The sequence below is a fragment of the Mus musculus genome, chromosome 2 (assembly GCF_000001635.26).
Source record: "Mus musculus strain C57BL/6J chromosome 2, GRCm38.p6 C57BL/6J".
Lineage (NCBI taxonomy): Eukaryota > Metazoa > Chordata > Mammalia > Rodentia > Muridae > Mus > Mus musculus.
Genome location: NC_000068.7, coordinates 41,427,483 through 41,454,300, shown reverse-complemented (window position 1 = coordinate 41,454,300; position 26,818 = coordinate 41,427,483). Strand labels below are relative to the sequence as shown.

The 26,818-nt window shown below is 36.5% G+C and overlaps 1 protein-coding gene across 10 annotated transcripts in view; it reads left to right on the top strand.

Annotated features, from left to right (window-relative positions):
- The window catches only part of Lrp1b (low density lipoprotein-related protein 1B), a 2,058,309-nt gene that overhangs the window by 1,199,298 nt on the left and 832,193 nt on the right, over positions 1-26,818 (top strand). For all 10 annotated transcript variants that reach the window (XR_374143.4, XR_374144.4, XM_006498463.4 and 7 more), the window contains exons 16-18: positions 4,975-5,115; positions 9,075-9,200; positions 18,668-18,784. Coding sequence is in view for 8 of the 10 variants with exons in the window: in XM_006498463.4 (XP_006498526.1) it covers positions 4,975-5,115; positions 9,075-9,200; positions 18,668-18,784 (384 nt within the window). In the remaining 2 variants the exon portion in view is untranslated. The remainder of the gene's footprint in view (positions 1-4,974; positions 5,116-9,074; positions 9,201-18,667; positions 18,785-26,818) is intronic.

Sequence of the window (26,818 nt, the reverse complement as noted above, 5' to 3'; positions counted from 1 at the left end):
CAGTCTCTCCACTATTTTTCATTCTCAGAAAGGCGAGTTGCAGTTTACAAAATGTCAGTAATGCAGAGGCTAGCAATGCACCATCATGTGTCGATGCTCCTTTGTGATCCTTGCCGCCATTTGGAATACCAGATATACCCTTTGTGATAAACAGTGCTTCTCTGTGGGGAACCATTTATCTGCTCTACTGTGGCAAGCCTCATATCCTAGGATATACGCAATCTAAAGTATAGTTTAAAAAAAGTTTAAGGCAATAAAAAGTTTAGAAGTCCCATTCAAGTGATTATTTATGTCCTCTGTGCACAGAATCTCCAGAAGGTAATATACCACTTAGGCACGCTGCTCAGATACTCTATCTAATAAAAGGTTATCTTCCCATGATCTAATGAAAACATACCACAGATGAAATTTTGACTTTATCGTCTCATGTAACAGTGTGATATGACAACAACCAATTAGCTACAACTAATTTCCCTTTGGTCCACATTCCTGGATTCCAGATGTATAATAAAAATTTTTGTTAAGCTGAGGTAAGAATACAAAGCGTAGGGATGGAGAAAGAGCTGAGCAATAAAGAGTGCTTGCTGCTATTCCAGAGCTTACAAGTTTATGCAGTTCTAGCTCCAGAGTATCTGATACTTTCTTCTGTAGCTTTGACATGTGCTGGCATGTGCATTCATGAGCATGCTAGCACGTGTGCAGACACACACATTTACATACCCCCATTAATTTAAAAATGTATACGGGATGATATAAAACTAAATAAAAATAGAACAATATGTCTTTCCTTTATTTCATCTTGTTCTGAGTATTATTTCTAGCAATTGTGTTTCTAGAGTCAAGAAATCAACTCTAGAATGAGTCCTGGATGCTTGGAAGTCAGACATGATCTTTTGTTGTTTTGTTTTCTCTAACAAATTTTCACAATAAGTGTAAAAAATGACATTTTCCACCAGGCAAGTCATAATTCATGCTGTGTCATTTCTGAACTTGGTTAAACTAAAGGATTGTTTATTATTTTGTCAGTTTCTTATTGCTCAGACCATGTTGTCCTAGTAACAGAATTATGCATTTTGTGTATGGCTTCAAATTTATGGTTTAAAGCATAACTCAGCCAAGTATACTATTATAGCACTTGCTAAGGTTCTGGAAGGGGTGCATTGCTGCGCTCGACAACCAAGTGCTATCCATATCCACATTAAGCACTGGATCAAGATTACACACATGAAACTTTCAGTAAATGTTCGTTTTTTCTTTCTCCATTGTTTGCATCTATGAAATTGAAATTTGCCCAAGCTTATCCATGCTCATGATAAGTAAGAGAATAGAATCAACTGCTGATTCATGTGAAGGGAAGCTGTCTTCCTAAAGGATTAGTATAGCTCCTAAAGACTGTCTCTCAGTATAACAACAGCATCTCATTAAACTCCAAGGGGTCAGGCAACAAACTATTTTATACATTAACTATAAGCCTGGATTCTTAAAAGTATTACATTTTGTATATATGCTGCCCTGATATTTACGAATCTTAAAAGTGGATATTCAATTTGAAAATCCTTCATATAGATTTTAACCAGCTGTAGAAAGAATGCTGAGTTGAGTTTTGTTTTGGTTTGTTTGATTGTTTTGGATGAGCCATTGCTTTTTTATATTATGCTCAATGTTTTCTCCCTCTCTTGTTCTCTCAAAGGTGGCCTGCTTTAGAGGTTATCACCATGAACAACTTTACAGATGGTACTGTCCCCTAGTTCCCTATTGCTTAGTCAGTACTGTCAACAAATCATACATTCCAAGCCAGTCTCTTGTTCATGTTATCACATGAATTTTTGTTTTCTTAATAATGAGCATTGTTTATAGAAATGTAGACTGTCTCCCATCAACATGGATCCTGTATAAATGCAGCAGTTTGCACTAAGTGTCATTGTTCCTGTGTGTTACAATTGCTGGTCATATCAGTAAAGTTCAAGTTAGTGGTAGGCTAGACTAATAAAACTTTAGATGCTGAAGATTTTGCAAACCAAAGCTCAGTATCTAAGAGGTTAGAGAAAAAAGCTCATTGTAAAATACTTGCTATTAACTGTGAAGATCAGAGTTCTGAGCTTCACAACCTACATAAATGCCAGGCAGGCCAAGTGTAATCCCCATACTTAGAAGACAGAGACATGATAGCACTGGGCTAACCTGGCATTCCAAAAAAAAAAAAAAAAAAAAAAAAAAAAAAAAAAAAAAAAAAAGAAAAGAAATGAAAAGAAAAAAACTTGCAATATCTATACAAATCCATTGCCATTATGCAGTGAATAGTGAAGTATCAGGGATTACATTTCAGTTATCCTACATGGTTGGCTTAGAAGAAATTTCTGGATTCTAATAGATGATACATGAGCCATACATGAAAAGGACACAGAAGGTGGTATGACCTCCATGCATATACTGGTTCTTTCTTATTTCCTCTCAATTCACTTGTGGGCCATGTGTAGAATCTTAAGCAGAATCTGCAAATACAGTGGTTCTATGGCTTCTTTAAACCCAGATCCTAAAAAGAATGGGCTAGAAAGTCTTCCCAACATTTCCCTCAAATGAGATGTTACCTACACACTCTTGATTAAAAATAATAACCAGTGAACTATCTATCTACCTATCTATCTATCTATCTATCTATCTATCTATCTATCTATCTATCTATCTACCTACCTACCTACCTACCTATCTATCTATCTATCTATCTATCTATCTATCTATCTATCTATCTATCATCTATCTATCTATCTATCTAACTAAATGTTACGTTAACAAACATACAGCATTTCTGTTCACACTGCACAAACATATTTGGGAAACAAATCCAGAGAAAAAGCATATCTATGATACACAGAGGACACCATGGGGAAAAGTTGCAGAACAAAGTTTAAAATGAAATATTAAACTTTGTGTGTATATGTTTAATATACATATACATATACATATACATACACATACACATACACATACACATACACATACACATACACATACATATACATATACATATACATCATATACATATGAGAGTGTGTGGTATACATATAGAATATTAGCAATAGTTTAAGATCTTTATCTGAAGTAGGAAATATGAAGAGTTAGAATCCTATAGGTGGTTAGGTTGGTCCATTGTGTTTGTAGTTTTGTTTTTGTTATTTCCTATTTTGATTTCACACTACAAACTGCTACCCCCCATATGATAGCTTATGTTTATTTTAAACATCTTAGAGAAATAACATCAGAGAGAAATTGCTGCTTTATTGTTTTGTTACTGGGAAACAATAGAAAAGAAATGTTCCTATCTGTCAAGGTACCCACAGTTAGCATAACTGAGAGGTTTAGAGCAATATAAGGCTACCTTTGTTCCAACTGAATATTTCATCTACTACAGTCATTCTGTATGGCTTGAAATGAAATCTCAGCCCATTGTGGTAACTTTGTTTCTATTTCTACAGACCCCTAAACTTTGTGCCTTACTGTGCCACTCTGAAGCAGTTTCCTGCAGGCATAGTTCAAAAATCACATTCCCTTTTCAATTCTTTCCTGCAAGAGAGAAACAGACACCAAGGCAATGCTATGATCAGGGCGGTAGAGGTTCTATCTTTGACTCAAGAGGTTCTCTTGATACCACTGTGAGTGAGGTGTGTATAAGTTTCCTGTCAGTTCAGTAGCCCACAGGACTTATAAGAAATGAAGTTTTAAGCCATTAGAACAGAAATTTGAGATTTTTTCCCAGCAAGAAGCCTATTTGAGTTAGTCGAGACCATTTTCTGACTACAAGATACAAATCAGCCCTTGCTGTGGATCCTTTCCCAGTATGTATCTATCTCATCCACCCAAAGAGATCAGATGAATAGGAAAACTTTCAGGTTATGACAAATCTCAGTGGAAGTTTCAAACACTCAGATCACAGATATAGACAATTTCAGCTTAGCATAATGCAGTTTAGCAAAGTAAGTAGAGCCACCAACCTTGTCTTATTCATGAATATTTTTCTCTGTGGTTACCTCTTAGTAGATTTGTTTACACTAAAATGATTTGCTTACCAACATCCAGATGAACAATGAGGGCTCTAAATGCTCAATAGAAAGTGAGATGGTGTTGTTCGTTTTCTTTAGTGACAACTTATTAAAAGAAACCTTTAAAAAATTTTAACAGAATAATTATTGCCAGCAAAACTAAATGTTCCATTCCCCAGATGGCCATCAGAACAATGTTGTTTATGTATTTTCTACAGAGAAACAAGAATTTTGTCATTATAACAGATTTCCTATTTAAATTATTTTGTGCATTAGAGCATAATAGTCTTTATTTAATGCAGTGAAAATAACTTTTATCAGTTTTTTGTGGATGTGGCTGGTCTTCAGATGCTAGTTTTAAATATGTAGGTTCCTTTTTTAGTGTACAAACTTAATGTATGTAATATGCTACTATATTATACTCATGAAATGATAGTTGTCAGCAAAGAGATTAATAATACAAGCACTTCTCTTCATTATGTTTTTATGACCACCTACAAGCAGTTGGTCATTTCCAGCATAAGACACTACAGCATAATTATATTCTTAATGTTGTATGTTAGATATGTAGACAAATTCATCTTACATTTCTTCAATTTTGCCTCTTTGACCAACACCTTCTTCATTTCCTCTCCACCTAAAACCCTGCATTGAGCTTAGCATTTATGTGTACATGTGCACACTGACCATTATTCACCTTTTTATGTGATTGAAACCTTATTACTTAATACTTACTATGAGTATGGAGAGCATGGTGAGTAAATAAGCAAAAAAAAAAAAAAGGAAAAGACAAACATTGTATGACCTCATTTCTGTGTGGTTCTAAAGCAGCTGAAATGCTCCATGAGTCATAGCTCAAGAAACTTAAGGCCTTAGGATTATGCATACATCTTGGTTTTTTTGATTGTCTGTTTGTTTGTTTGTTTTTCAACTTTAGTTAATCCTGAAGAAATAAGGTTTCATATCTGTAAACCTGGAGAATTTCGCTGCAAGAACAAACACTGTATCCAAGCACGATGGAAATGTGACGGCGACGATGACTGCCTAGACGGGAGTGATGAGGACTCTGTCACATGCTGTATGTTCCCCCTCAAATAACCTCAAACTCTAGGTTCCGGAGTGAGTGTGTGCATTAACAAAAGTAGTCTACAACATAGCTGAAATTATGCCTGGTATAAATTCACTCAACTTTCTTCCCTAGTGCCCCTTTGCTTAATGTTAAAGTATACAAAACCTCTTTTGCATTGAAGACAATGTCTGCTTTCCTCCTCTGTTCCCATCCTTCCTATGTCTGTTCTTTGACCAACCACAGTACAATGTTGTTCCAAAGGACACTTTGGGATCTTTGCTCGTACAAACATGAAAAGTCAGGTTAAATCCCTTTGAGACAGAATTTTGGGTTCAAATGTCACATTTCATCCCGTTGCTATTTGGCAACAAAGTCTGAGAGAAAATTCAAGGAGATGGCATGGATTTGGACAGCAGTGTTAGGTAGATAGATGGGCTCAAGCCATGGCTGGGAATACACATGGGACAGTCAATCAAGAATGGAAGCTTTTGTATGCCTATCTACACTCGCACTCAGCATTTATTGTTTTTCTGGAATAGGATTTGTTGTTCATGTTCCGGATGAAAATAAGGACACTTCTCACATGGAAGGATACAAGGCACTTTTGGAAAGTATATGGAATACTATTCTGAGATTACATTTGATTAGTGAAATGGTTATGGAAACAAGAAAACAGGTTACATTCAGAGAGATATTTTGGTAACAACTTCTTGCAGCTTAAAGTGATTGAAATAATTCAATAAACTCTGTTCACTTTTTATTTGTTTGAAATTAAGACATAGCAGTTTGAAATGGTTTTCAAAAACTACACAAATTGATCTATTCAGACATATGATGTTCTGAATAAAAAAGGCCACAAGAATATACACCTCAAATTTTTTCTAACTGCTATTCTCAATACATAAACTGGACACGTTGCTACTTTCTCTAGAATTCCAATCATGGGCCTTCAGTTAATTTTCATTTGTACTATTACCTGCATGTACTCTGACTGTTAAATACTAAATTGATACAATTTTAAACGTTTTGGAGTTGCAAGAACATTTTCTGTAAGGATGAGTAGTATGTTTCCTAGTGTTGTACACACATAGCATGTCAAGTAGTACCTGGCTCAACTGTCCCACCTCTCTTTAATAAAAGGGTCACACAGGGCTTTTTGGATGCTCACTACATCGGGCTTCTTCTATTCCTGGGATTCTTGTACCAGTTCAGAGCACAAATAGTTCATCTCAATACTTATGTTGTGTTAGCAGTCCCATGCTTTTATCTGTTCCTTTGTTTCATTTTGTCAACTTAAGGAAACTCAGCTATTTTGTAGGAATAGTTGGCATAATAATTTGTACCATTAACTGCTGTGATGACATCTTCAGTCAGCATTTTGGAGTATTATCACTTTTTATCATAGGCTTTGACTGGCGTCCTGCATTTCATCTGCTATATTCAAGTGCACATGTAAGTCTGTTTTCTCTGAAGTCTCCTAACTAAGCTTCATCTTCGCTGCTTCTCTTGTTTTCCTGGTTGAAATAAATTTCTATCTTATATTAACTCAACAAGTGCTCCTCTATAACTGCCTATTATTCTTCCTTTCCACATTGCATCCAGAATAGTTCTTATGGGATCAAGTCCTCCTTATTGTAGCAGTTGCAGGACCTGTTACCTGACATGTGAGGTGCTTAAAGTTATATACTCAAGTGTTTAACTTCTAGTCCATCATCCATCTACTTATATTTGTTCTTAATGTGTTGAATTATTTGTTGACATTTAGAAAAATGGTTCTTACTGTCCTTTTCTGTAATAATGAACTGACATTAGTCTATGAAATTTAATATAGATGCTCACTGCTCTCTTTTGGAACTATTTTTAACCATCGATAAACCACAGTACATCCAGTTAGAGTTTAGCATCTTTCTTCTGTTTAGTCCTATATTATAATAGTTCTTATTCTATATTGCAACAGTATGTTTCTTCATCTATTAAAAGATCAATATCCTCCTTGGAAGATCTGATTGGTTACATGTTTGCAGTCTCTCCTCTAAAAATGAATCTCTGCTACAAAAGTATGGGTGTACAGGAGTAGGACTGTATAAGCCAGGAAGTATAGAGCAAGCATCACAGACTACCTGCTAGTAGAACATTCTTTTTGAACACTGTAGTTATTCTGAACAACATTTTATTTCTTTATTTTAAGGTCAATAATACAATGCAAATACAAACCACTGAAGAGGGTTATTCTAGATTTTAACCCCACACTCTTCTACCTACTATTTCTTTGATCCCTTTACTGCAAGTATTTCATTAGCTCATCACTAACTACAAAACTGTGATCAACTATTTTTTTCTTCATTAATGGAGATAGATCAGCATCTTGAACTCAGTCCTAAATCTACAGCCACCCTGCTTCTGCCATATTAGTGTATGGGCTTATAGAACTGGTCATAAAAGTCCTCGAGAAGCTTCACTACAGTGTACATCCACAATCTTGCTCCTTTAAAACATTGATATTTGTGTGACATTTAGTTTTCATGGGCATCGACACTTTTTGAAGGCTCTGAAATATATAGCAAATGTTAATCATGAATAATAAACAAAAAATTAGATAAATTCATTCAATGTCATTTAATCATACTTTTCCCTCACTCAACTCATCCCAGATCTTCCCCATCTCCTTACCCACCTTACTACATGTCTTAGCTTGGGTTTTCTTGCTGTGAAGAGATACCATGACCAAGGCATGGCTCGGGAGAGGCTGAGAGTTTTACACCTTGATCTTAAGGCTGCTAAGAGAAGACAGCATCCTCAGGCAGCTAGGAGGAGGGTCGGAAAGCCCACCTCCACAATGCCACTCTAACAAGGCCACACCTCCTAACAGTGTCACTTCTTGGACCAAGCATATTCAAACCACCACACTACACATGCACGCTTTCTCTTTTTAAAAGAAAATTTCATTTTACTTAAATAAAAAACCTTTCATAAAGAATGGAAACAACACTGTCACCGTGAGTATCTTAAAAACATGTGTTTTGTGGGTACATATTTTAATTGAACACAATTGATATGAAACAACATGGGAAAAAACAAGTTTCTTATTGTAAATAAAATTTCACAAAGTATATTTTCTTAGAAAATGTACAATTCTTGCATTTAGACAAAAATAAAAGAACATCAAAACTGTGAAAAAAAACTATGGAAGAGCACATATTAGAAAAACACATTTATAAAGTTAATATACAGAGCCTCCCCATTGTGATTAGATATTTGAGGGTTAAGACTCAACTGTGTATCAGTTTATGATAGTTGTTCTCATTTTCAATGTTGCTTTTAGTTAAATGTTTATTCATTTATATCTGGAAACCATACTTTGTTATTGAATTATATAGAATCTCATTTCATTATAACTTGGTCATAAGCAAGCCATTTTTATTTTTATTTCTTTTGTTTCTCTTCAAATCTCAAAATAGAGTGGTTGGATTAGAACACAATTAAGTCTATTTAATATTAAAGAAATATTTGAAAAAATCTCTCTCTCTCTCTCTCTCTCTCTCTCTCTCTCTCTCTCTCTCTCTCTCTCTCTGTGTGTGTGTGTGTGTGTGTGTGTGTGTGTGTGTGTGAGAATAATTATTTTGAGATATAATTGCCCTGCTGAGTATTGAACCTTGAGGTTGATGTCAAATGTCTTAAGTATTCTGGAGTTAAGTGACCAGTTTTGGTAAGTGACAAAGAAGAAACAAATTAAGTGATATCTTGTGTAGAAATTGGAGATTAAATATATTTCATTTTAATTTATATTTAATTTATTTATTTCTAACTTATACTTTATAATTTAGCAAAGACTATAATATTAGCATTTCCTACATAACTAATGCCAGAAGCTGTAGCATTTACTGAATATAACATAAGTAAAGAAATAGTTTTGTTACCATAATTAAAATACTCATAACATGAATTATAATTGTGTCCCTCCCCTTCAGTCAATCACAGCTGTCCGGATGATCAATTTAAGTGCCAGAATAATCGTTGTATCCCCAAGAGATGGCTTTGTGATGGAGCAAATGATTGTGGGAGCAATGAAGATGAGTCTAACCAAACCTGTACAGGTAAAGGCCTGCACACATATGTGATAAATCATCTCCCCATGTGTGGCGGTAACACACAGGTCAGGCTGATAAACTACTTGAACTTTGTTAGCATTGACAGTCTGATTACTGCCATGGTCAGTGAATTCATGGTTTGGTGTCACAAAGGACAGATTACAAATGGTGTTTTACTAAACCTTGAACATGATTCTGCTTTCCAAATTAATTTGGCACTTCATCTGTACATGTGGGCTGCAAGTTAATCAGCATCTCTTGTAAGGTGTGTCCATGCCACACCTTTCTAGGCAGCAGAAGGTATTCATTAGCATGCTCTGGTCCTGGCCACCTCACAAGGAGAACTATTTATTTTATTCTGAGAAAATACTTATTTTTTTATTTTTTTTCTGCTACAGAAAACCTTTGTGAATAATTTTCTGTTCATGGAACATTATTTATAGGAGGCAGGTTTTTTTCCCTGCATGAAGTCCCAGTAATACTAGGCATATTTATATTTCCATGTAATCCATGCCTTTGTAATCAATCATTGATTCCCTAGGCAGCTTCTCATTGCATATAAGTATACAGCTGGTGGTACAGCTTACAAAAGAGTTCCAGAAAGGTCATGATTACTAGGTAAATGTTGAAAAATGACACTGGCTAGCAGCAGCCCAGTGCTCTGCAAATGATGAGAAAAAGCTAGTGTGTGGTGATACATGATGCTATAATTGGTGAAAACTGATTATTGAATGATGCTGTAATGTTAACGTGTACAAGCCACACAAGACCTCCTTTTCTTTGAGCCATTATATGCCTTTCTAAATAAATACAACCTATTGTAACAAAGTAAATTCATATACAGAGATATTTGTTCCTACTTGCTTTTTTGGCATTGACTTCCCTGTGCAAAAGCTTGTCCCTCTGTGTACTACCTTTTTAATATATGTCTTTTAGCTGTTAGTTTGTAACAATCTCTGTTAGACACTGGAATAACTAAAATTTGTTTTCCACAAATGTTCTTGCTATGTACACAAGAAAAATGATAAAAGCAAAAGTAATAACACTTTCCACCATGAGTTGACATCATATGAACAGACTCTTTTTTTACTTTACTTTACTTTTTGGTGAAGGATTTGCTGACCATCTGTGGACCATTAATTCTCTTTTTATTTTATTTTTTATTGCTTATTTTATTTATTGGTATTTCAAATGTTATCCCTCTTTCCAATTTTTCCTCTGCAAACTCATTATCCCATCCCCCTTAACCTCTGCTTCTATGAAGTTGCTCTCCTATCTAACCCCCACTCCTGCCTCATTGCCCTAGCACTCCAGTACACTGGGATATTGAGCCCTCACAAGACTGAGGGCCTCCCCTCCCATTGATGCCATATAAGGCCATCCTCTACTACATATACAGCTAGAGCCATAGGTCCCTCCATGTGTACTCTTCATTGGTGGGTTAGGCCTTGGGAAATCTGAGGGGTCTAGTTGGTTGATATTGCTGTTCTTCCTCTAGGGTTGCAATCCCCTTCAGCTACTTTCAGTCCTTCCCCTAACTCCTCCATTGGGTTTCTGAGCTTAGTCCCATGGTTGGCTGCATGCATCTGCATCTGTATTGGTCATGCTCTGGCAGAAGCTCTCAGGAGACAGCTATATCAGTCTCCTATCAGCAAGCACTTCTTGGCATCAGCAATAGTGTCTGAGTTTTGTGACTACAAGTGGGATGGAAACTCAGGTAGGACAGTCTCTGGATGGCCTTTCCTTCAGTCTCTGCTCCAGTTTTTGCCACTGTATTTCCTTTAGACAGGAGAAATTCTGGATTTAAAATATTTGAGATGGGTGGGTGACCCCATCTCTCAATGAGGGACCATCTCTAAAGTCTAGATATAGTCTCCAAATGTTCTCCCTCCCCTTTGTTGGGTAATGTCAGTCCTACTGGGTCCTGGGAGCATCTTGCTTTCCTGGTATCTGGAACTTTCTGATGGCTCCAGTTCCCCATCCCTCACTGCTACATAATTCTGTTCAATTTCCTGACCTCTTGTATGTGGGGCTGTCGGTGTGGGGGAAGAGGGGAGTAGGAGAAAGTGCCTGCATCCCACCAGAGTTCCTGTGCTCTGGGCAGGTGAACCTGGGAGGACTTCCAGCCACTTTCCACACAGCCCTGGGCGGGTATCTGGCTGTGTGAAGCCATTGACCCCACATGGTGGGGGAGTCAAGGGGCAGCCCCCAGTACCAAGTTCTCAGTCTCTGGCATCCCATGCTGGATATGGCAGAGGAGCTGAGGACAGAATAGGGGCCCCAGGGTGACACTCTTGGCCCCAGAGACACAGGAAGAAGGCAGAGGGAGAGAGGTTCACACAAAGGTGAGAGTCCTTAGTCTGGACCTTGATGAACAGAAACAGTCTATAGTTTTAGAGCTTTATTGTAGAAAGGCAAGGGGAAAGAGAGAAGATAAAAAGAGAGTGAGAAAGACCAGCCATGTCCAAGAGGAGAGAAGGGGGAAGGGAAAGAGAGAAAGAGAGGTAGAGAGTAAGCAAGGTGAAGGCTTAGGGGGGCGAGGGGGGTTAGAGAGAGAGGGGGCTTAGAGAGAGGGGGCTTAGAGAGAGAGTAAAGAAAGTAAAAGCTTAAGAGAGTAAGACAGAGAGGGTAAGAGGGAGAGAGCAAGGTGGGGACAAGCAGCCCCTCTTATATTGGGCTTGTTATCTTGCTGTTGCTAGGTAACTGGGAGGAGTCTAGTCTGAAAGTCAGAAGCTTGAGACATTGTCTACATGACTGAAAGCCACAAGCTTCTCCTGTGGGGGCTGTAGGGATGGTAATTTTGACAGGAACCAGGGGTCCAGGAGACTTGAGGAAACACCTTCCATCCCATGTAGGTGAAAATTACCACTACTGTGTTTCACCGCGTTCACGACCTCAGCTCAACTAGATACCAGGCCATCTATACATAGCCCATTGCCCCACATTTGTACATCTCTCTTGTTTCCTCCCACACCTGTTCCCACTCCCCTTCCCCCTCCTCTCTCCTTCCAAAGTCTGTCCCTCGCTCTACCTTCTGTTATTATTTTGTTCCCCTTCTAAGCAGGACAGAAGCATCCACACTAAGCCTTGATTAAACCCTTCTATAAACTTCAGAGGAAATAAATTTTTTTCTTTTTTTTTCTTTGATATTTTCTTCATTTACATTTCAAATGCTATCCCAAAATTCCCCTATAAACGCCCCCAGCCCTGCTCCCCTACCCACTCACTCCCTTTTCTTGGCCTTGGTTTTCCCCTGTACTGGGGCATATAAAGTTTGCTAGACCAAGTGACCTCTCTTTCCTATGATGGCAGAGTAGGGCATCTTCTCCTACATATGCAGCTAGAGACACGAGCTCTGGGGGTACTGATTAGTTCATAAATTTCTTAAATCATGAGTGTGTGTGTGTGTGTTTGTGTGTGTGGTGGTGTAATGTGGTATGTGTTAAAACAAAAATATATCTCAAGACCTTGAGGGCTTTTTAAAAGATCTTTTATTTTGTAAATAAAATCTAGCAGAGCTTGCCTAAACCTTTGGACTAAACTGTACTATACACCATATTATCTCGAATTTTATGTGCATCCAACTTGACTTTGGGAAAGTCACACTGAATGCGACTTTAATTTGCAATGAAGCTTTTCAGAACACTAATGCACATACTAAACTTTTAAGATTAAGGTTTAATTCAAAAATATGTGCTTCATTACATCCTGATCATAAACAGGGAGAGATTTTTGCTTTAAAATGGAGAGACTCATTTTATAGTATCACACCTTCTTTTTCATAGTAATTACTAATTTTGCTTGATTCCACATGATTTATATAAGAACATTTGCATTCAGTTAACTAATATCAGTAATAAAATAAAAGTACTACTATGAAAGATCAAACAAAATCAATCCTGATTAGTGTTATTTCTACAGTTCTTGATTCCTATAGTCCATTATGAAATAAAACATAACATGCTGAATACCATTTTGAGTTATACTCCTCACTAAAAGGTCAGTACATTCATGTCAGTATATTTTAAGCAATTGGTATCTATGAAATAAAACTTGAACCTCAAATAAAAAATAAAGAGAAAAAATGGCTCTTTTATCTTTAAAATGTCTGAAATGTGTGGTTAAGATATGATATACATCCATTTCATCTTACTCAAATAAATAACAGTTTATATGGCTTGCCATACCTGGACAAGTGGCTTATCCCTCCTGGGTTGTAAAATCTAAGTGCGTATGTGAAGATCTATTTTAGGTGAAAAGGCTCAAAACGGATTTTTCTTTTTATCATAAAACGTCTTCCTCATCAGTTTGCATGGGATGGTTTATATTTAAATGGGAATCTTCTCAGTCTAGAGATCCATTTTCTATTGTGTTCCTTTAGGATTTTCCCACATGAATCAGTAAATATTTATCATGGCATTGATTATAGAATGATCAAAAGTATGTAGTACTTTCACTTGTAGACAGAGAACAAGGGCAAACAGAAAGACCTATTAGCCAGACATTGTCATGCAGGATGGAACATCTAAAGTTGAACCACACTGAGTTTATTCTGTCCAGTTTTTGTTGACTGGATGCATGCCATGTTAGAAGCAAGGGCCTCAGTTGATAAAATATCTACATTAAATTGGCCTGTGGGCAAGCCTGTTTTGCATGTTCTTATGTGGTAAATAATACAGCAGAACCTAGCTCACTGTGTCATGGCAAGTTATAAGAAATTAACCTTAGCAGGACATGGAAAGCATGCCACTAAGCAGTGTTCCACACTAAGTGTGGCCTCTGCTTCAGTTATGTCCTCCAGGCTTCTGCCTTGTGTTCCTATTCTTACAGTTCTTGCTGATAGAGTATGATTTGAGAGCTGCAATATGAAATACATGCTTTCCTCATCAAGTGGCTTTTGGTCATGGTGTTTCCTCGCAGAAAAGGAAAGCTTAGGCTCATAAGAAGAGGAAAGTATTCGGGAAGAGCTCTTGAAGGACACATTGTTAAACTCTTACAAATGTATAAGAAAAATCCATATGTATCCTTAAAAGTATCTTACAAAGGAAGTAAGTAATTTGATTAAAAAGAAGTTTTGGTGATATTACTGGGGAAAAGAGACAATATATTCTTGTTGAATGCATAAATTGACTTCTTATAGTATAAAACCATTTGATAAATAAGTTTCAAAATTTATAAATGTTCAACTCTGAAACATCGACTTTCCCACAGCAGTTAATGCCCAGGCATGGAAAAACTTGAGAAGTTCTTTATCTGAGAGCTAGAATTAAAACACTCCCAAACCAACTCAATTTTAAATGCGTAGGATACTAGATCAATTTGTATATTATCATGCATAGTAACAATGAATGGTCTCATACTCAAATGTCAAAAGGAATGAGTTTTTAAAATCTTGCATAAAATTAAAAATACAAAAATTATTGTTTACAAAATATATGAACTGTAAATTCTATATGTCACTTATACATTCATGTATAGACTTCAAAATATTTAAAGAGGTGAAAAGAAAGTAAGGGGTCAGGCCTGTGCAAGGAAGGTCAATGTGTGGGAGAACTTCATGGCCCTTAAGATGAATTTATAGTTCACTTTTCTTAAATAGTATGAAACAAAATTCTGTGGCAAATATGAAGAACTAAATTAGATGTGGCTGTCAGACATCGACATGCATTTATCATAGCTGGTAACCTCTCTTTGTGATAGATACATTTCACCAGGAACTAATTACCAACTGTCAGCTTATAGGGTTGGGGCAGGGGTGGCTTAAATAATAGGAACAAGTTAGAGAAGGTACCTAGAATGGTAGCAGAACATGCATGGGTCAAAAGAGGAGCAGACACAGTTGCAAAAAGCAGCTGTTGTCCCTCAAGACTCTAATTCCCTTTATCTAATTCTAAGAGATTTTCAGAGGCCTAAATGGGTGGTGGTTAGATTTTTAAAATCAGTTTCTTCTAGCTAATGTTATTAATGCCTACACTTGCACCTAGGCAATCTTAAGCCAACATTTTCTTCCATCAGTGAACTATAATTATATTGTACAATATTCTTGTCCTCACATCATCCAACAATTTTGATTAAATGTGCACTACTAAATGTGAAGGTATAATTACATTAAAATAACTGGTATAATAAAATTAGACGTTTTACAAGATAAACTAAAAAGAGTTACTTCCCTCTCTTCTCTTATAATGCCAGAGAAAATATCCAACGTCATCCATGTAGTGTCCAAATGCTGTACCACTGAGGTACCTGCCCAGACCTTGGTTTTTGGAATTGGGGTTTTATAACATAGATCAGGCTACTCTTGAATTTATCATCTTCCTGCCTCCTCCGCACCACTTCTGGGATTACAGGAATACGCCAGTGGGTGTTGTCTGAACAGAGTGCTTTGATTCAAATGGAGCAAAGGTGATGTTTCTGACTGCTTTGCTTGAAGAGACTTCTCCTACAGTGTTCACACTCCATGGTTCCACTCAGCTACATGGCAGCCGTGATGAGCCGAAACACTCATACTGTGAGAGTGAAATTCTGATTCAACTGCTAGATAAACAATTTTGAAAAAGGCACTAAGTTCCTCTTTAGGGTACCATTTGCCATAAAATTAGAGTCCTTCAGGGCCACTAGTCTAACATCACCAACAAACTAATTACATCTGATGCAGCAGAGGCCTAAAAAAGAAAACCCTGTGTTGTCTCTTAGTGAGTCCATTGATTTGAAAGTGCTAATTCTGTCGATCTGGTTATGTCTGGAAGGCTAAACTTAGAGACTTAAGGGATAAAATATCTTTCTCATCTGAAATCATTTAAATTTCTCAGTCAGAGAAAGAAAATTGCTTTCCTCCATGATTAGAAGAGATAGTGATTTCCAGCACTTTCTCGTCATAATATCTTCAATAACTATGTAGCAAATTCTGAGTCATGGGCTATAGCAGTTCCTGCAATTTCACTGCAATAATGAAGGGCACACACACTTGCCCCTGCTATATGAATGAGTCTGAGAAGTTCTTTTTATTATCTCACTAATAAGAACAACCCATCTAAGAAAGCTCTGCTAGCATCAATAGAGAGATTGAAAGGAAAGACTATATTAACAAGAATATAAAGTCAAAGAACAGTAGATTACATAAATTTAATACATCATGATGATACAAATTTGGAGTTAAATGGACATAAACTATCTGATAATGGTTTCCCTTAAAATCAATAAAGAATAATATCCAAAAGGAAGGAAGGTGGAAGGAAAGTCACAGAGAAAGAGTAGATGAAGAAAAAAAGGAAAAACACTAAAGACAAGAAAAAGGGGAGTGAAAAGATTAAGGAGAAAGAAAGAACTGTGGAAAACAAGAGCCTTTGTTAAATTTCTCTTAAAATGTGAAAGGTGAAAATAATTGCCTGTAACCACAGAAGAAATGCAGAGATCTATAAGGGGAACGTGTTTATCTCCTTCACATTCCTAGCCTTCTTTATCCAATAAACCAAAGCCCACACCTGGGTGTATGCTTCTGCATTGTTTCTGATGTTTCATAAAAAAATTGGCACAATTATATAAAATTAGCTAAGACCTTCATTGAGTTTATTTTGCATCTTAGGATAATTGAAAAGAAAATTGGTAAAGTAAGCCAATTAAAATGGCAATTAGAAATATTTAATGTTATTTAAAATTAAACAATGAAAACTTCAGAACTTCATACATTTATTAGAATACTTAAAATGTGTTAATTAAACACAAGTAATCAATTTCTGAAATGGAAATAGGTATTATATACAGTATTTGATTTTAAGGCCTTATCTGTACAGTAAAATACACATTGTTATAACATTCCTAACTATTATAACTGTAAATTCTATGATTATAGGAAAAGCACCTCCAGTCTATGATATCAATCCTAAGAATAAAATCTCAATTTTGAGTAATCTTCAAAATATTCATTAATACTGGCCACAACTCTTTCTCTTTCTTTCTCTTTCTCTTTCTCTTTCTCTTTCTCTTCTCTTTCTCTTTCTCTTTCTCTTTCTCTTTCTCTTTCTCTTTCTCTTTCTCTTTCTCTTTCTCTTTCTCTTTCTCTTTCTCTGTCTCTCTCTCTCTGTCTCTCTCTCTCTGTCTCTCTCTCTCTGTCTCTCTCTGTCTCTGTCTCTCTCTGTCTCTGTCTCTGTCTCTCTCTCTGTGTCTCTCTGTCTCTGTCTCTCTCTCTCTCTCTCTCTCTCTCTCTCTCTCTCTCTCTCTGTGTGTACCTTTATAAAGATATTTCAAATTACTTCTATGTAGGTTATCACTAGAACTCAAGTTAAATTATTTAAACAACCAAATAAAAACTTTATGTTTCTACTTAGAGAAGAAGAAATGTGTCACTATGTCAGGCTGTTCTCTCTTGTGAGGAAGAGAGAACACTTTTCAATTGGAAAGACATAATGGGATAATCCTACTCAATGCACATTCCTGTTTCCAAGAGAAAAAATGACAATTAAATATTAAATGTAACTAGTACACAGCACCCCCAGTCCTGGAGTTTGGGGAAGAACAACAAATCAAATCACTCTTAAGCACTTCAATGTTGACCTGACCCATTGGAAAGGGCAAAGTGAAGCCAGTTGAATCCCGTTGCTTCACCCTACTAATTTTCCCTAACACAAGCAATTTTGCATATTGGTGTTCATTGCAGCCCTTAGAAGAGCCCAAAGCGAAGTTTTGAGCATAGTGATCAAAGAAGTTATGCATCAATTTATACAGTTATACAAGGAGTACATATAAAGTCTTAGGCCAAATATATGTTTTAGGAAATATTTCTGTATTCTGACTTCACATAGAGAGTTCACTAGCATTGAAGAGTCAAGTACACCTAGCACTCTTAAATGAAAGGAACAATTCTGAGGCAGGATTTGAACCTTGCTATCTTGAGATATGCTCACAGCTTCTTGTGGCATTACAGGAAAACAGTTTCTTAGTTTGGCAGCAAACACTAGACACACACACACACACACACACACACACACACACACACATATATATGTTAATACCATGTTGGATGAAATTCAATTCAATAAAATTTTAGAATCATATATTTGGTGAATTTTTAATTTTTAAAATAATGGGTTTTTTTCACTTGAGGAAGTTTTCCAGAAATATTAATTATTTTAGTGGCTATTTTCACTGAAAGGCAACATGTTGCATTTTAGAGCAGTAGAGCAGAGAAGTGCCTATTGTTACAAAACCAAATTATATATATATATATATATATATATATATATATATATATATATATAATTTAAAAAAGAAGTCATGGCTTTGAAGGAGAGTGGGAGGGAGTAAGTGGGAGCGTTTGGAGGATGGAATGGGGAGGGAGAGATATAATTAAATTAAAATATCAAAACTTAAAAATGAGCTAATATAAGCATAACCTTTATTGTAAAACCGATATTGCATGTGTCATTACTCAAAGTCTGTGAATTGATTCTTTGCCTATAAATGGATCTTTGCAGCCAGGACCTGCCAGGCTGACCAATTTTCTTGTGGAAATGGGCGCTGCATTCCCACAGCATGGCTATGTGACCGAGAGGATGACTGTGGTGACCAGACAGATGAAGTGGCATCCTGTGGTAAGTTGCGAATGGGCTATGCTTTAGAAAACATGCCTCAGATATAGTGCCCTGGCACTGCGTTTCCCCTATCAGCTATTTCTAAAAGTCAAGAAAGCAAACACTTCACTTTCATTGCAGCTCTTTGAACAAAATTTTCAAAGACTGCTTCAGAACAGACCTCATTCATGAAAGAGTGACAACATCCTCAGCTGAAATAAATGGATGTAGAGAGAGCAGACTGTGCTAGGAGGTAGCAGTTAGACTAAACAGACACTCTCTTGTTCACTACTAATCTTAAAGCCACAGTGACTAAACTTAGAACACAAAATTGCATGTTGATTGACATTTGGAGCAAACTACAGGGTATATTTTGTGTTAGCGAACATATGTCACATTCTGGGAACAACAACAACAAAAAATATCTAGACTGAGAAGACGTAGTAAGTATCAATTGTGAATTTCTGTAGAACCATAGGATTCTGACTGCCAAGTATTTTTGTTGGTGGTATCCTTCACAGTCATATTTCATTGGATTTCGAATTTTCAAAAAAGGGGAAGGACATGTTGATAAAGTGGTAAATGCAGTTCCTCTCCTTTTGAACATTTGGATTTGTGTAAGTTACCATTTGTCACGTGTGTATTAAAATATAATAAAATTAAACCCATTTTCTAAGAAATATTTCAGTTCAGAAAAAGCAATTTTAAAAATTGCTACTTGAAAATATTGTCCTTAGGGATAAAGAGAGAGAAGAAAAAGCCGCAAATGAGGAATATAGAATATACTTATTAGAAATAAAAACCCACTTATGACGAGCCCTGTGGCACAGAGCTAAAACTCTTGTTCACCATATATAAGACACTGTCAGTAACCCTCCCCCCTCCACTACCACACATAGTCTAACAAAATAACACTATATATGTTTGTGGATACATGTGTGTATGTATTAAATGTATTTTATTTTAATAAACTACATATTTTAATGTGATGCCAGGTTTTAGTATCAATGAAAGCAGTAAAAGAAAAACTTAATTCCACAACTTAAACATCTGTTTTAGAGGATTCATTCCCTGTTCACTTAAAATGTCATTGTTAGACATTTTAGTTAAATAAAGTCACTGTGTTTCTGGGCACATTTTGAGCTCTTGGCCTGTGCATATGGAGAAAGAGGAGCACATAATGGTGTGAGAAAGAAAGAACAATGGTGCAGGAGGTTGCTATATGAATGTAACTACATAAACATGGTGAAACACATGGTCTATGTGGGCTGGCTGCATGGTCTATCTATGTGGACTGGCTGCAGACTAGCCAGTAAAGCAGGGCAGTGTGATCTTCTCTATCCTACAGAATAACCCTGTAGTCCAAAACTTGATTCCGTTAGCTGCTAGATGGATATGACACTAATGAATTCTGCTTGCTTTCCTCTTTTGGTTTTTCTCATTGATAATATACTAGAAGAGTTATGAACAACATGGGACCATTAAATATAGAGATATCCATCAACTCAGTCTTTCGACATTGGCACAATGTCACAAATCAGATAAGAAATGGCATCAAACCCATATATATATATATATATATATATATATATATATATATATATATATATGCATATGCATATACATATACATACACACACACACACACACACACACACACATACACATACACATACATATACATATACAATACATATATATATATATCATAGATCTTTACAGAAACTCTCTTATCTTTGTCTAATCTGGGGAAGAGGTTGCTGGATTTAGTCAGGACATTTTTATTTACACTGAATTTAATTTCTACAAATTAAAGGGGATGGTGGGTGTTAGCTAACATTTCAATAATATTCAAAGTAATTATACCAGCAAGCTTGTGATCCTCCAAGGAGGAGAGGAGCAGTGGGATTGGAAGGACTATTGCATGCATATTTTTAAATTAATCTTTATGACAATGTGTAAGAGCCCAAAGCTTTCCATACTTCTCACATAGAAGAACTGACACAGAAATTTTAGCCACATACTTGAGACCATGAAGCCTATCAATACTCCTGAATCCAGATGTATTTTAAATTACAACTCAGTCTTTTGAGATTGGCATATATTTGGGTCCTATGTATGAGGTGCAAAGAAGGGGACAGTAGTGTCATACTCCTGTGAATATCTTGATTAAGAGCGCACATACCTATTATAGGTTTAAATGATGTTGCTCTAGTGTTTAGCATTCCTTGCTGTAAAAAGCTCTGAGTTAGTATTTGATTCTTTGGGGCTATATTTATCCCCATTATAGTGACTGTCAACATGCCAACCTTATTCTCTGAATGGTAAAATCAGGGAGAGATATGCAGAAGTACAGTAAGACAGTAAATTTGTTACAAACTTATGAATATCAAGGTTATTGCTGTCATTTATATATTTTCAAAAATATAAATAAATTCTTAACAATTTTGTTTTAATATTGGCATGTATTTAACATCTGGCTCTGAATATTAAAAAAAAAAGTCTCCCAGGAGCTTCTTTCTGTTGTAATGTTTATATCCTATTTTACATGTTTTACATGCCTTAAGTGCCTTGATAGACTATATCTGCTTTACAAAATGTTAACCAAAATAAATCCTTTAATTCATTAAGAAAAATTAGTTCTTACAAGCTGTCACAAGACTTACCAGCATACCAGTGGATAAAAATACACTGTAACAATTTAGAGGGTGAATAATTTGTTTTAAAATATGGAAAACAATGTATATTGTCAGTGACATACCTGTATGTTAATCCCATCCCATTTTCTGTATACAAGATATTGTGCATCCAATGATTCCTTCTTTTTGAAATGCCTATTTGCATGTTAATTCTACACTACTCCAAATGTATCCTTAACGTTGTTTCTTTGTTTTGCTATTCTAATTAAAACATAATTGATTCCTTTTCTTCCCTCCAGCACCCCATGCCAACCCTTTCATATCCCAGCTTCTCTCAAAGTAAAAATATCTTCTTTTTTGATTATTATCACTATACATACATATGTATGTGTATCTATTATCAAATATACAAATATACCTGCCGAAACTGTATGCAGTTTCAGAGCTATCCACTTTGTATTAGACAAATAATTACAGAATATATTCCTGGGAGTAGTTAATTATTTCTCTCTCCACAACCATATTATAAGTAATTCTTTACATAGGGAGTGTTGCCCTAGAAGGTTTTCCCCTTCCATATTAGCATGTATATAGATATTGCCATTGCTTTATTTATGCAGCTTCTTGCTTATTTATTTGAGCTTCTAGGAAAGATTGTTTCGCTGCAGATTTTCTAAAATTCCATATCTTATAATTGTTTTATCTCCTTTTCAATGATATTCACTGACCAATATATACAGGAGCTGCAATAATAAGTGTATCTATTTTGGTTGGACTCCCAACAATTGATCTATTGATGTCTGCAATGTATCCAGTTGTGTTTTTTTGTGACACTATTTGTTATAAAAAGCACCTTCTTTCATTGGGTTTGGTAGCTACACTTACTTGTGTGCATAAACACAAGTTTTAGAATATAATTAGGAGTTATACTGATCTAACAAAGAAGTGATAGTAGTTTCTCCTCTAAGGTCCATGACCTAATTAGAGGCAGGCACTTCACTAGGGTTGCAGTATGAGTCTTCTTTTCTCCCATGGTTTTAAGGCCTAGAGTCCAATTAGACAGTATTTGTTTACTACCAAAATGTGAGTGCCACTTCTATAAATATCTTCACATGCTAGTCACAGTTGTGTTTCAAATGTGTTACAGCTGGGTAGGAATATGAATTGATTCCCTTCCTTGGAAGCTTGTCTAACAATTTCTGGTACCATAAAATCTAGACTAAGTAATAAGGTTTTCAGTTTACATCTATCTCAAATGATCTGAGTACTGTGTCCTAAGTGTGTGTGTGTGTGTGTGTGTGTGTGTGTGTGTGTGTGTGTGTGTGTTCTGACAGGCAACTAAATTCATATATGAATATATATACTCATATATATGCATATATATACAGGTATTCATGTATATGTATACATGCATACAAATATACATTTTGCATGATTTTAGGTGAATATGAAATAACAAGATTCCGTGTGGTTTTATTACACAACCTTTGTGTTTGTAAATCCTCCTTTCTCTTCTTTTATTGACCTTCCTATCCTCTGCCTTGTTGACTCTACATCCTTCCTTCAAAAGAAGTTGCAAATACATAAAGCAAGAAATATGTTTATTTTTTTGTTATGGTTTGAAATTTTCATGTGCTCTTGTCATATGCTTTGATGAAATTTACCAGTCATTCTTTCTCTTCCAATCCTTCTGTATCTCTTTTCTCTATCCACTTTCCTCTCCCATCTCTGTGAGCTCTTTTTAAAAACACTTTGGATCCACTTAATGTGTCAAAACGTGCACAAATGTAAAGTCATCTATTAGAGCCTGAGGAACTACTCAGGCTGTGACCCTGAAAATAGCCACTCTTCCTGATTTTATAAGAGCTCTGTGTAAGAAGATGAGCATGAAGCTTTGGAAGGAATAATCTCAATTTATGGGAGAAAATATACTTCTGTGACATAACATATCCCTTCACTGAAGTCGAAATGACAAAGACTGATTCTTAACAAGGAAAAGAAGCAACATTGCACTGATGCTGCTTTGCCCATCAATGTAGACTATGTGGCTCGTGCTTCCATGTGTCACCATAACTAGACTTCTTTCCATTAAGACTTTGAATAGAGCAAATTCCCAAAGGTGTGACATTTTACAGAAGTCTCCAAATTCAGATTTTTTACACTTCAGCTCCAAGATACACCCATGATATTTTTAAACAAGTGTTTTATACGGAAATCAATATTAAATTCAGATTTAAAATACACAAAGTCATGTAACTAGATTTAGCATCTGAGAGAAATTAGGAGGTACTGACACCTGAGAGTAACATTCCTTCACAGTGGAAATTGGAGAAGAGAAGCAGACATGCAAATAAGGGCACCCCCCCCCCAATCCAGAAAACAAAAACAAAAACCAACCAACCAACAAACAAACAAACAAACAAAAAGACCAAGAGGACAGTGTGAAGGGGAAAGGACTTAGAAGGAAGGATGGAAGGAAAGCAAGGAGACTCACTAAAAAGAAATTACAATAATGCAAATATGAAATGCTATCATTAAACTATTTTAGGTTAATCAAAGATTGGTTTAAAGAATAGGATACAAACAAACAAACAAACAAAAATAAACAAATAAGGTCATAGAAACATGGGGAGGCTAGAATAACTACTCAGCCTAAAAGTTGTGAGCATTTAAATATGAAGATGAAGTAAAAAGCACAAGTGTGCAGTCAGAATTCAGTAAATCTTTGTTTTCAGTCTAGGTAGGGAAACAAACTACCAAATGTTCTTAGATGTGTTTGAACCATCACTCATTCAACAAAGTGCCCACTCAATATGACATTATTATTATTATTATTTTTTTTTTGGTTATAACTACTTCATTGAATACCTAAGTCCATTCTGCAGCAGGTGAGGAGCTGAGACTAGATAGTGAAAAGCAATTATGAAAAACAGCTATCGAGGCTTCGGTCTAATTCTATCCTTTCTATTGCCCTGCATAAGACTCAGCATCATGCACAGTATTTGGTACAGTGAACACCCCAGACTATTTCACACCTACCCTTCCCAAAAGATTCCTATCCAGTAGATTTGGGAGAAACTCAAATACCAGTTTTGGTGGGGGAAGGCAGTTCCTGTGATGATTACCCTGAAGAAATAGAGTGAGGTCTGATTTTCGTGTGCCGTACAGATTCAATTTGTTAAAATTGAAAAAGCCTGTATATCTACACACAAAAAAATCAGCACAAATATGATGGCTTGTCTCTACAGAGATTAATAGTCATTCATAGTTGGATGGTTGTGGTGGAACAGCAGGTTTTTGTCAGCACTCTCACACTGAAATTGCCTTTCAATCTCCAGGGGCTACCGGGTCAACGGTCTGTATCTTATGTCCCAATGACTTTAATATGTAGTCACGTTTGTGGAAACGTTGCCGAGAGCTATTATTGACCCCTCCCTCCAGCTGCTTCTTACCCAAACAAGAAGTGCAGGTCAGACGTGACCCAGGCACAGATGTCCTTGAAATTCCTGTAAACCATCAGTGGCTGGAAAATGTCACAGAGCTTAAAGGCACATGTCGTGAAGGAAGGGGTTTATTACTACTGCCAGCTTTCAGTCTGTCATAAAGAAAGTCAGAAGGAGAACTCCAGCAGAACTTAGATGTATGAGCCGAGGCAGAAAGACACCTTGGAGAAGTGCAGTTTCCTGGCTTCTTCTGGCTTACTCAGTCTGCTTTCTTAAACAACCCAGAACCAAGTGCCCAAAAGGCACATCCCTTAGTGCAGTGTCCTTCCCATAGTATCCATTCACCATAGAAAGCCTAATGGAAGCAATACCTCAATGCAGTTTCCCTCTCCTACATTTCATATTCTGTCAAATTCACAAAAACGACGACAAAAACCATCAGCAACAACAAACAAAATAGGACATGCACATCTAGAATATTTCTCAAAAATTTCATTCTCTCAATATTCAATTTTTAATTTTTTAAAAGCCCATCACATAACACCATTTATTTATCCAGGTGATGGCAATGTTTCTTATAGAGGTAACATCTTGAAAAGAGGCTCTTTTTCTATTTGGTTCATATGTACCCATTGTGTCAGTTTTGTGTCAATGTGGTTTGTCATTGGTTTCAAAGTTGTTGCTTTTTTTTTTTTTAAGCCGGGTTTAATAAACTGCTTTTCTTCTTTTTTTTTTTTTAGAAAATTAGTTTTTATTATATTTTTAAATTTACATTTCACATGTTATCTCCTTTCTGCATTTCTCCTCCAAAAATACCCTGTCCCATTCCCCGTCCTCCTGCTCACCAACCTACCCACTCCAGCTTCCCTGTCATGGCATTCCCCTACACCGCGGTAACAAGCCTTCACAGAACCAAGAGCCTCTACACCCACTGATATCCAACAAGGCCATCCTCTGTTACATATGTGGCTGGAGGCATAGGTCCCTCAATGTGTACACTTTGGTTGGTGGTTTAGTCCCTGGGAGTTCTGGGGGTACTGGTTAGTTCACATTGCTACTCCTTCTATGCGACTGCCAACCCCTTCAGCTCCTTGGGTATTTTCTCTAGTTCCTGCATTGAGGACCCTGTGTTCAGTCCAATTGTTGACTGAGAACATCCACCTCTGTATTTGTCAGGCACTGGCAGAGCATCTCAGGAGACAGCTTTCTTCTTTCCACCTTACATTCTTAGAGCACGGCCTTCAAATTTTAGCATCCTGTGTACTAGAAAAGTGTTACAGATTTGACTCAGTGGATTGTGCTCATTTTGTGCAAGAAAATTTTTCAAAATTTGAGCGTATCTGAGAGCATTGAAATTAAGGTATGGAGCCACAAGGTTAGTCAGGATATGACTTTTCTTAATTGCCTGGCAAGGCTTCAAGAGCAGATTTGAAGAATCTGCCACAGAAAGTTTGGGGCAAGACCTAAAGGTACCCTCAGTAAATAGAAAACTCACATCTATGTGACTTGGTCAGTTGTGAACAGAAACAGAGTAGTCATTCTGCCTTACCTATTTCACTATTAAAATGGCAGCCATCCTTAGCTTGCAGGTATGTTTTCATGTTGCTACTTCTAATTTTTAAATTTTTATTTATTAAAATTATGGGTCAGAGTTGTGACTGTGGGAAACACACCCCTTCCTCATCTGATGCCCTGTCTTCCTGCTGGAGGTGGGCTCTGTAATTTCCTTCTCCCTGTTGTCGGCCATTTTATCTATATGTATTTCCAACAGCCAATCCAATGTTTAGGGAAACTGTCTTGCTAGCTAGTTAACTGCACCATTTGCGTCCTGAGAGTCTCTCACCTCCGAGATCTCTGGTGCGTTCTGGAGGATCCCTACAACCTCCTACCTCCTAAGGTTGCCTGTTTCCATTATTTCTGCTGGGCCTCAGGCCTTCAGTCATTTTTCCCTCACCCAATACCAGATCAGGTTC